Source organism: Talpa occidentalis, unplaced genomic scaffold (assembly GCF_014898055.3).
Source record: "Talpa occidentalis isolate TD23 unplaced genomic scaffold, MPIMG_talOcc4v2.1 talOcc4.4, whole genome shotgun sequence".
In the NCBI taxonomy this organism is placed as follows: Eukaryota; Metazoa; Chordata; class Mammalia; order Eulipotyphla; family Talpidae; genus Talpa; species Talpa occidentalis.
The window spans coordinates 865,001-876,034 of record NW_023604295.1 but is presented as its reverse complement, the minus strand read 5'-3'; the positions used below and the strand labels follow the sequence as shown (position 1 = coordinate 876,034).

The 11,034-nt window shown below is 72.6% G+C and overlaps 1 protein-coding gene across 1 annotated transcript; it reads right to left on the bottom strand.

The window, feature by feature from the left end:
• Positions 1–2,094: 2,094 nt before the first annotated feature.
• DNMT3L (DNA methyltransferase 3 like) lies at positions 2,095–9,694 on the bottom strand. The gene is made up of 12 exons (XM_037524772.1): positions 9,598–9,694; positions 9,071–9,241; positions 8,883–8,927; positions 8,338–8,417; positions 8,156–8,268; positions 7,407–7,578; positions 5,835–5,922; positions 5,490–5,578; positions 4,866–4,941; positions 4,449–4,588; positions 2,638–2,714; positions 2,095–2,363 (listed from the first exon to the last, which is right to left on the bottom strand). Exons 1-12 carry the CDS (start codon positions 9,692–9,694, stop codon positions 2,186–2,188), a joined length of 1,326 nt encoding a protein of 441 aa, XP_037380669.1. The 3' UTR covers positions 2,095–2,185.
• Between the last annotated feature and the right edge of the window lie 1,340 nt (positions 9,695–11,034).

Here is an 11,034-nt window from a genome sequence, read left to right as displayed (position 1 = left end):
GCGGGCCGGAGGGGGGCGCGGGCCGGAGGGGCGCGCGGGCCGGGGGGGGCGCGGGCCGGAGGGGCGCGCGGGGGGGGGGGGCGCGGGCCGGAGGGGCGCGCGGGCCGGGGGGGGGCGCGGGCCGGAGGGGGGCGCGGGCGGGGGGGGGGCGCGGGCGGGGGGGGCGCGTCCAGGCGCTCACCGCCGGCCCCTCCGCCTCCGCCGACTGCGGGGGCGCTTGGAAGGCCTGGCAGGGTCCGCTCCGGCGCTGAGGGCGGGCCGGGGCTCGATCCAAGAGTCCAGGGGGCGGGCACGAACTCGGGGTGCGGCGCCGAGAAGGGGCGGGGCCGGGGCGGGAGGACGGGGCGAGCCTGGAGACGCGGCCCTGGTAAGGCCGTCCAGGCCCGGGGGCGCCGCTGCTGGTGTCCCCCCCCCGCGGAGGGCTGGTGGGGGAAGGTGGGGCAACTGGGGTGCGAGCCGGGGGGCGCCTTCTGGAAGGGCGGCCGGCACCCTGGTGGGCTCCGGAGGTGGGGTAGGTGGTGGGAGAGGGCTTTGGGGCACCCTCGGGGAGCCCGGAGACCCCCTCGGGACGGCTCCCTCAGGGGTGGGGCGCAGCCGCGGGGAGGGGCGGGTCCCCCGCATCCGCCCCGCCCCAGGCGGGGTCACCCCGGCTCTGCTCCTCCTGTGCCCATGTCTCCCCTTTTGTGAAGCGGGGACCGCGAACCCCTTCCGCACAGGGCGGGCGCGCACCCTCAGGTCGGGGTCGCCTGCAGGGGCGGCGGGCAGGACGCTGCGGGGGGACGGCTGGGTCACAGCCGGGGTCCCCGTCCCGGAGCCGCCTCCTGCGGGAGGGGGTTCCCGAGGCCAGGCCCCGCCCCCCAGGCAGCCTCTGTGCCCCTCCCCGCCCGTCCTTGGGGGCTGCGGTGCCTCCCGCTCAGGCCAGCGCTGACCGCCCTGCGGCCGCACTGCCCGGGGAGGCTGCCCTGGAGACGCGCGGGAGGGAGCCAGGAGGCCAGGCCTGGGTCGCAGGACCGGCAGGGCCCAAGGCTGGGCGCTGTGAGAGCTCTTGGGGTGCAGCTACTGGGCCTCGTCCGCTGGCGCTCAGCACCTGGGTGAGGCCTGCTCCCCCGCTGGGCCCCTGGGGGTGGGGGGTGTCCTCCAGCTCTGGGCTCAGGGCCCTGCAGCCAGGAGCGCCTGCTGGACACAGGCTCCAGGGCCCATGGGGCAAGCTCGGGCCTCTGGGGCACCATCCCCTGCTGTTTTGGAGCCACCCGTCCACCCCAGCCCCCCCACAGCCATCCCCTTAGAGTCAGGGCTCAGCAGCCGGGCCGGGGGGCAGGCGCCCACCGTGTCATGCAGGTGATGCGCTTTGCTCCGAGTCCACCTGCTGACTGAGCCTCACCCCGGCCTCACCCCACTGTCACCCCAACAGCAGCTTCAGAGACTTGGGGAGAGTGTGAGCAGGGCCCGGCACCGGGGCCAGCGAGTCCGGCCTGAAGCTGACCCTCAGGGCTCAGCCCCACGCCCCTCGACAGTCGTGGGGAGTCTGGTTCCCCGGGCACCGGGAGCCCACGCTGGCCGAGGCGGCAGTGCCCTGGGCAGGCCGGGTCTGCTCGGCAGTCTCTGTCTAAGTGGCTTGTGGCAGGTCTCTGACTACCCTGAGGAAATCTCCTCGGACCCAGGGCCCGGGTGACCTCCATTGTGGGCCACCCCCGTCCCCGGAGGCCAGGGCAGCGGGTCCTGGGGCATAGGAGCCCTGAGCGGGGACGCCCTCGTGGAAGGCACTGGCCTGGCCCTGCTGGGGCCCTCTCCGTGTCCCCCCCAGCTCGCCAGCCTCTGCTTGGCCAAGTGGGGTGTTTTGTGCACTGCCAGGGCGCAGGGGCAGCGACGGAGCTCTGTGACGGGGCTGGGGGGGGGCAGCCCCACTGTGCAGCCGCCCCTCGCGCCAGACCTGCAGGGAACAGGCTGCGCCCGCACACCGCACCCCAAGACACCGAGGATGGCCTCATGGTGACCCCTAGCAGATGTGCTGTGACCCCCAGCCGCACAGAGACATTTTGGAAGCAGAGCAGGGTCCCCCACCACGCCCCCCAGAGCCGCGGGGAGCCCCAAGGCCAGGAAATAAACAGCACGGGGAGGCAATACAAGGAAAGTCGTCTTTGTTCTATGAAAAATCCTTTTTTTCTTTTCACGGTAAATGACTCATCTACAAGGAGGAAGTGGCTTCTGTTGAGAAATACTTGAAATACTCTCTCAGCGGGAGAAAGCTGCTCCTCACCAGCCGGGTGGGCCCGGGGCCGGGCCCGGGGCCGGGGGGCAGCGCGTCCTGCCCACCCCCCGCCAGCAGCGCCACCGCGTCTCCGGAGGCCAAGGCCACGTCCCTGCTGCAGAGGAGGGGCTCACGGGGACCCCGGGGCGGCGGGGGCAGGAACGCGGGCCAGTCCCTGAGGCTCCCCTGGGTCCCTCGGGCCGCCCGGGAGACCCGCCTCTGTGGGGGACAAGCCCACCGCACAGAGGGGACACGCGCCCCCAGGGCCCGGCCTGTCTACAGCGAGCGGGGGGATGGGCGGCCACGTCGGGACCCTCCCGCGTGAAGAGGAGTCGCAGCAGGGGGGGGGGGCGCCGGGGGACCGCGGGCGCGGAGGGCGCGGGACGAACCTCCTCACGGCTGGAATGTTGCTCCAGACGCGCACAGCGCCCCGGCCGCAGGCGTCCTGGATGGTCACGGGGCTGGCCTGCGGGGTGGACGCTGGCAGTGGGCCGGGCGACCCGGCTGCACCAGCCCGGACCCCCACGCCCGACATAGGCCTGGCCTCCTGGGGCCGCATCTGACCCCACGTGGCCAACAGAGACCGTCCCGGCGACTGCCCGCGCAGCCTCGCGGCACAGCTGGGTCTCCGAGTGGCCTGCGAGGTCGGGAAGTCAGCTAAGATGTGCCTCCCGCAGCTCATGGGGGCCCCCGCCCCCGAGCGCGTGGGTCGGGCGAGGAGGACGAAGGCCTGGGTGTCTGGGAGCTAAGAGAGGTTCTGTCCCGGGGGTGAGAGGCTGTGCTGGCACCAGGGGCGGAGGCCGTGCCGGCAGGGGGCAGCATCTCAGCACCAGTCGTCGGCACACCGGCCGCCTGGGCCCCTGAGGGCGGTCAGGACTGGGAGGACTAGGGAGGGCGGGCAGGAGGTGGAGGGAGCGTCGTGCAGGAGAAACTGAGGCAAGAAGCCGTGCGGTCCCTGGCACCAGACACCAGGCAACCTGGCCCAGCTCCCCGGACACAGGGCTGCAGAGGGGCCGTGACTGCCCTGTCGAGACCACTGCCCTGGCCACGGCGGCCGCTCCGCACCCAGGCGCCCGCCTGAGCTCCAGGCCGGGGTGAAGGAGACAGCGGCCCCTTTAGGCGGAGGCTACAGGACACGGGGGAGGCCCCCTTTTTGTCTACGGATTCGGGGCCAGCCTGAGCCGCCCGGCGATGGCCCGGGGCCCGTGTCCCGTGGCGGCCCCTGCTCCGGCCCTGGGCGCAGCACGGTGAGCGGCCGCCTGCGAGCCGGTCCGGTCGGCAGCCGCGCCCGGAGAGGCCAGACTTCCCGGGGAGACGCCGCAGACGCGGGGACAGTGTGGGGCTGCCCGGCTCGGCGCTGCAAAGGCACCGTGAGGGCGCAGCCCGGGCCTCACGGGTGAAGCCCCAGAGCACAGACCGGGCCGAAGCGGACCTGAGAGACACAGCCCCGGCGCGCGCGTGCCCCAGGCCCGGCCATGGCCACCGGCCCGGCCACGGGAACCCGCCCCAGCAAGACCCGCCCCCCCCAACTGGCCCCGGGTGGGGTTGGGGCGCGGGCGGGGGGAGCTGCCGCTCCTGTCTCGGGGCGGGAGAGGAAATGCCCGCGTGGGCGCCACAGGCATCACAGGGGACGCCGACAGGACCCAGCCACTACTCGGCGAGTCGCTCCCAAACAGAGCCCCGTGGACCGTCTTCCTCGCGGCGAGCGGTCAGCCCAGGTCACCAAGGGGCGCAGGCGGGCCCACTCGAGGGCGTCCCGGCAGCACCGCGGTTCCGCCGAGGAGGCCAGAGGGTGCCGGCGGGGCCTGGTGTGGGCAGCGGCCCCTGCGCAGGCCCGGGGAGTCCGACCCAAGCCGGAAACCCGCGTCCGGGAGGGCAGCCGGGAGAGAGCAGCGGGGAGAGGGCAGCGGGGAGAGGGCAGCGGGGAGAGGGCGCGGGGAGAGGGCGCGGGGAGAGGGCAGCGGGGAGAGGGCGCGGGGAGAGGGCGCGGGGAGAGGGCAGCGGGGAGAGGGCAGCGGGGAGAAGGCGCGGGGAGAGGGCGCGGGGAGAGGGCGCGGGGAGAGGGCGTGGGGAGAGGGCGCAGAGGCCGGGGCGTGGGGCGCGCGCCGCGAGGACGGGGTCCCTCCTGGTGTCCTCACTCGTGTGCGCCAGCGGGGGGTGGCCTCAGGCGGCCCCGCCCCGTGCCCGGAGCCCCGCTCACCTCCAGGAAGCGGGTGGCGATGGCCTGGCTGTCCTCGGCCAGCAGCAGGCTGTCCACGAACATCCAGAAGAAGGGCCGCGGGCTGCCGGGCGGGGGCCTGGCGTACTGCAGGAGGCGGTGGAACTGGAACAGGAACCACCCTGGGGCGGAAGCTCTGTCAGGGCAGGGCCGGGCGGCTGCGGACGCGTCCAGGGCCCTGGGCCGACGTCCACCACCGGCCCCGGTGCTGGGGCTCAACGCCCCCCCCCCCCCCCCCGGGTCTGCCGGCCTGGCCCTGGCGCACCGCCCAGAGGGCAGCGGCTGGTCACAGGCTCCACCCCGCGAGAGCTGAACCTGCCCATGCGCCGGCGCCGCCCTGGGCTCAGGGGCCCCAACAAAGAGGTTGAGAACAGGCTGCCCCGCCCGCTGGGCGCTCACCGGGAGGCTGTGCGCGGGCGTGGCCGGTGGCGGGCGTGGAGCCGAACACCAGGTCGAACGGGCCCCAACCTTCCACCTGCGGGACACGGCGCTGAGGCGGCCGCGGGGGCAGCAGGGAGCCGGCACCCGACCGGAGGGCCCAGGGGTAGGGCCGGAGTCTCCCTTGAGGCCACCGTGACAGTCCCGGCCCGCGGTGGGGTGATGGCCTGGCTCTCAGGGGCGCGCCCTCCCATGTGCTCTGGGGCCAGCTGGGGAGCAGAGCTGTGCCCCATCCAGCCAGCCCCTGCGCCCCAGCCCTGCGCCTGCTGCGGGGCTCTCAGCGCATGGCACCCCCTTCTGCTCAGCGAGGGCATGTTGTGCCTGCGGGGGCGGGTCCGGGCACAGGGTGTGGCGGGCAGGCCCCCAGGTCCCCCAGGGCCTCCCAGGCCACCCGCCGCCCAGGATGGGGCTCAGAGGGTCCCGATGCCGCCACCTGGGGGGCCGTCTGCATGAGAGCACGGCAGGCACCCCCCCAACCGCTCCCTGACTGAGGAGTGTTCTGGCCCCGCTCGCGGACAGCGGGGTCACCACACAGGCCACGCTAGACTGGGCACCTGCACCCCAGGGAAGGGCCACCCCACTCACGTCCTTCCTCACGACGTCTGTGACCTCGTCCAGGTGCTTGAGCCTCCCGGGGTTGGAGCCCCTTTCCAGAAAGCCCAGACTCAGCAGCTCTGGGGGGCCAGACGGGACACGGTGCACACTCAGGCCACACTCACACACACACACCACTCACACCCCCCTCACAAACACCCCCCCACCTCACACACCACTCACACATATCTGACATACACCCCACACAGCCCCCGCCCCACACATAGCACGCAGCGCACAGCACACACACGGCACACACACGGCATCGGGTCCTGTGGACCTCGTGCTAGGCAGTCCCGCCTCCATTGTTGGACTTTGGGGTGTCACTGCACCCACCTTTCTCAATGTCCCTGAAGACGGACAGCACGCGGACCGGCTGCCTCTTGCACACGGGCACGGTCTTGTACATCTCCAGGGGGCTGTGCTGTATGAGAGCAGAGCAGGGGCGCTCAGAGCCCGGGGCACTAACTCTCAGGGTGAGCGCGGGCAGCCTGGACGCCTGCGGGGCAACGCTGTCCCACGCCCTGACCTCTGGGCGGGCAGCGGCCCCAGCGGGGGAGCAGAAGCTGTTTTTCCTGGCCGGGGGAGACAGGCCCTGCGGTGCTCGGGAGCCTCTCAATCTGGGCGCGCAGATTCCCGTGACGCGGCCATCCCAGGGTGGGGGCTTGGGTGGGCTGCCCTCCTGTCAGGACCCCGCCAAGCCAGCACGCTGGCCCATCCGGACAGCAGCTCCCAGCCCCCGTCCCACGGGGCGGCACTTGGGGGCTCCCTGTGGGCAGACGGGGCTGAAGCGGCCCGGGCTGGAGGCCAGGCCCAAGCAGTGGGGCACGCGGGCAGAGAGCGCCGCAAGGCACCGGGGGAACCAGCAGGAGAGTCAGGGCTAGGGCTCCGGGCCTGGGGCGGCGGGAGGGCAGGTTACCCCAGCCCAGGCGGCCAGGACTGAGGCCACCTGGCAGCGTGCCCCACCGGACACAGCCCGGAGCCGTGAGCCGCTCCCTCCAGGCCTCGCCACACCCGGGGTCTGCCCCACGGTGCTGCAAACGGCCCTGGGGACACGCACCCAAGCCCCAGGCCGCAGCAGGGAGACTCCACCCCACTGCCCTCGCCCCCAAGCACCTGTGCAGGGTGCCCCATGGGGCAGGGGGCCTGGCCGAGGCTGCGGAGAGGAGCCCCTGCCCAGCAGGGCCGCCCCCCACCCCCGGCTCCCCGAGAGCACCAGCCTCCGGCCCAGCGCTGGGTCCTCCTCTCTGGCCTTGGGGCGGCAGCCCAGGCACTGTGCCCACCCGCCGGCCTCGCCCGCCTGTGCCTCCCGGGCAGCCCCAGCTGGGGAGACAGGCCGCGAGGTTTATAGCCACGGGATGGGCCCGGACGCCGGGAGCCCAAGCCCAGGGGTCAGCGGTGGCTTCCCCTGGAGGCCCGGGGATGGGGTGCCCAGGCCCGCCCCACCCGGGCCTTGGACATGCACCTGTGCGGGTCGCTGGCCAGGCCCCGAGTGTCCGTCTCTCCCGCCCGCTCCCCTCTCATAAGGACCCCCCAACTCAGGACGGTGCCTCCGGACCCTCCCCCAAGGATATCTGCAAAGACCCTATTTCCAAAGCGGGTGACGGCCACAGGGACGGGGGCAGAACTCAGACGGGGGGGACCTTTAAGCCACTTTGATGGTCCCAGCCCCTGCCCTGTTCGCGGCCAGTCACGACCGTGGACGCCCACGTCCGGGCGCTCGGCCTGCAGGACTCAGGCACGCGGACGCTCCGGCCTCCCGCCGCCCAGCGACGCTCACTCCCGACGCCGAGGGGTGAAATCGCCACGATAAAGGCACTGAAGACGCGCCCGGGCCCCCGGGTCCCCCGGGGGTCGGGTCCCCCGACTCCCCCCTTGCGCCGGCCCGCGGGCGCGTCCGCCCCTCACCGACTCCCGGTCGTAGAAGGCCTTCAGCCGGCCCCGCCACTTCTTCCTGCGCCACAGCCGCCCGCAGCGGGGGGAGGGCAGGCACAGGAAGCACACCCAGTTGCTCATGGCCTGCACCTGCCCCGAGGCGCCGGGGCCCGCCAGGGCGTCCACGCACGGGAAACAGTAGCACCTGCAGGCGAGGCCAAGCCAGGGCTGAGGCGGCGCGGAGCCGGACGCGGGGCAGGCGGGGCTGCAGGCACGGGCCGTGCGGAGGGACCCGGCGGAGGCCACAGGCGGAGCTTGCCTCGGTGTCCCCCCACCACAGCCCCGCTGCCCGCGGCCCAGCAGCACCCCTGGGGGCGTGGGGACCCTGCCCTCCGCCCCCCTCCACACCATCATCGGGGGACAGCTGTGCCTCAGCAAGGAGAGCAAAAAGTCAAGCCACACACTCATCCCAGACGCCCCGGCTCCCGGCTCGGCCCCGACAGGGTGGGCACGGGAGCCTTGGAGGAAGCCGCCCCACCAGGCTTCTCCCTGTGCTCCCCCCGCTGCGCTCCCTGCTGCTCCCCGGGACTGTGCTCCCCTCCTCCCCACCGTGCTCCCTGCTGCCCCCGCTGGGCCCCCCCTCCTCCCCATGCTCCCCCACCAGCCTCCCTCCCCCTGCCGTGCTTCCTTCCCACGGGGCTCCTCTCCGTGCTCCCTGCGGTGCTCCTCCCCCTCCTCCCCCCCCCCCCCCCCCGCCACGCTCCCCCTGCTCCCGCACTCACCGGGTACAGTCGGGGCTCTCGCAGACGAGCAGCGTGTCTCCGGCGCCGCAGACGGAGCAGTGGGACTGGTAGCCGTCGTCGTCGTACAGGAAGAGGCTGTCCAGGTACCTGTCCTGGCAGGGCCACGCGGGCTAGGCCCTCCCCTGCCAGGGCCCAAGGCCGCCCCCCACCGCCCCGCTTACCTTGCAGGGCGCGCACATCCCGCCCTCAAACAGCGGGTGCTGCGTGTGCACCCGGGCGCTGCCGCAGCAGATGCACAGGTCTGCGCGGGAGAGGACGCAGGGGTGAGGCCCCAGGAGCGCGGGCTGCGGGGACTCTCAGGAGAGGGCGAGCCCGTGGCCCGGGGCCATGCAGTGCTGGCAGAGGGGCCCCCGCAGCACCCCGGCCCTCAGAGTCCCCGTGACTGTTTTTCCCTCAGAAGTTGACCTGACACTACCAGTCACAGGGAAGGCGGTGGGGGGGGGGGCAGATCCCGGGGCTTCGGGGGAGGGGAGGAGCGGGGTGGGGGGCCCAGGTGGCTTTGGAGCTGGTGAGAGCTCCTAGGACCGGACCCATCCAGCGGAGTCAGGTCCCCCTCAACTCCCAGGCCTGGGCTCTGAGCGAGGCCTCAGGTATGGGGCGAGGTGGGCGTGCCCTGCCCCGGCCAGCCCCGCCAGCCCCGCCAGCCCCGGCCAGCCCTGCCAGCCCTGCCAGCTCGCCGTTGGCCTGGCCTGAGCACGGCCCTCACCTTCTGGGTCTCGCCGGCGAGCCTGGACTCCGTGCGCGAGGAGCTCTGGGGCAGACCAAGCGGCCGTGAGCCCTGCGCCCACCTCCGGCCTGACGCTGGGAGGGTCAGACTGGCAGGGAGGCCCCCGCCCCCCCATTCTGCCTCCAGGGATCGGAGCTGGGCTGGGGGCTCCGCTGGGCCCTCCCCACCTTGCCCCACGGTCGACTGTCTGGGGCCGGCCCGGGCCTGTCTGAACCGGCGCGTCTGAGGTGGAGGGTCCCGCTCCTCACCTCGGCAGGCCCCGGGGGGCGCGGGCGTGGGCGGCCCGGCGGGGTCCACCAGGACGACGTCCATGCTGTGCTCTGGGTCCGGGTCCGGCACTGGGCGGCCACCACGAGCGGGGCGGGACACACCGGGCCGGGGAAGGGGACCCACGCTCTCCTCGGAGCCCCTGCTGCCGCTGAGCCCACCACCCCACGGGCCCCTCCCCTCCCAGGGACACCCCCCCTTTGGAACTGGGGGTGAGGGGCCAGAGGGCCTCTGGGTGTGCCTCCCTCCCCGACCCGGCCACGGGGTCAGCCACAGTTGGGGGAACCCTCTCCCCACACAGGGGCCAATGCCCACCATCGGGGTGCAATGTGGGTCCCCCACTCCCCCACCCGAGGGGCCACGGTGGAGCCGGGGGTCTCTCCCGGCACCCCACAGGCCGGCGGGGGCCGGGGCACAGGGGCCTCACCAAGTTCACAGGGCGGCTGCCAGGGCGCGGGGCCCCGCTGCTCCGCGGGGTCATCCAGGGTCTCCACACTCGGGGTCCGCGAGGAGGGGAGGGCCATGGGCGGGGGTGGGGGGGACCCGGAAGGCAGTGGCCTGCGAGGGGGGGCGCGGCTGCCGTGAGCTCTGGAGGGGTGCAGGGTCCCTGCGGGGCGGGGGCGGCGAGCGGGGGCGGCAGCGGGGGCGGGGCTTGGGGAGTTGAGCGCCCCGGGCTGGGGGGCTGGGGTGGAGGCCCGAGGGCCAGGGTCAGGGTGAGGGAGCCCTGCGCGGGCTCAGGAGGGGGGTGGCGTCCGCGGGGTGGAGGTGCGGCTGAGGAGGCCGGTGGAGAGAGGGAGGGCGGGGGCCTGGGGTGGAGAGGGCAGGAGGTGGGCGCAGGGGCCCTTCCGCAGGGCTCCCCCAGGCTGCCCTAGCCCTGGGCAAAGGGGGTGAGGCCCGGGTGCAGCTCCTACTGCCATGGGGTGGCGGGGCCCAGCGGCTGCCGCTGGCCTGGAGTCCCTTCCCCCCGCGCGGGCCCCCGGCTCTGGCCGGAGCCTCTGACCCGGGCTTTGCAGCAGCTGGGGCAGGGGGCATCTCTGCCTTGTGCCACCCAAGGGAACACGCCGAGTTTCCCACTTCTGGGGGTGCTGTGGGCTCCCGGCGTGCGGCGCGCGGCCTTTCCGACCCCGAGGAAGGCTGTTCCCATCTTGTGCAGTTCCTGGCACAAGCGGCTGCTGAACCTCATCAAACACTTGCCCTGGCCTGCCCCTGGCACCACATCATTTCCCTTTCCTCGGGGGCACCTGTTGTGGGGCAGGAATTGGCTGGTGTGTATTAAACACGCGTGTTCCCTGGCGCGAATCCCGTTTCTTCGTAGTCAGTGATCCCTGTGGTATGTTCTGAATTCGGTTTACTGTGTTTTGTTGACATCTTCTGCACTCATCAGGGCTGTTGGTCTATCATTTTCTTGTGTTGTCTCAGTCTGGTTTCAATATTGAGGTCCTATCACCACCCGAGGCTGTCCTGGGGGCGCAGGGGTTAAGCGCTGTGGAGCTGTCAGCAGCGCTGCAGCACGAGCTCGATCCCCGGCCAGGGAGCTCCCCACAGGGCGCAGCAGGCCTCTCCCGACTCCCCGCTGCCCCCCTCAGCAGTGGGTTTCAGTCCTTCTGCCTGTTCTGCTCCCCGCTCTGTCTCTGGGGAGTCCTCTCACCCTCCTGCGCCTCTGGCCTGTACCCCAGCTCTTGTGTGCATAGATAAATAAATAAAATAAAATGTACTAAAATGTATTTTTGAAAACAATTTGAGCAAGGTGGTCATTAGTTTTTCTTTAAAAATTTGCAAGATTTTTTGTTACTTGTGATTTCCACGCAGATGCGTCAACTCAGCTGTTTCTTCCTGGGTTAGTCTTGGTCGAAGATGTTGATTG

Bases quoted from the DNA above. Each gene is read 5' to 3' on its own strand.
- DNMT3L (XM_037524772.1), bottom strand. From the start codon at position 9,694: ATGGCCCTCCCCTCCTCGCGGACCCCGAGTGTGGAGACCCTGGATGAC. The intron at 7,579-8,155 runs GTGAGTGCGGGA...CCTCGCCTGCAG, and splicing joins GAGAGCCCCGACTGTACCCG to GTGCTACTGTTTCCCGTGCG. The intron at 4,589-4,865 runs GTGAGCGCCCAG...CTTCCGCCCCAG, and splicing joins CGCCCGCGCACAGCCTCCCG to GGTGGTTCCTGTTCCAGTTC.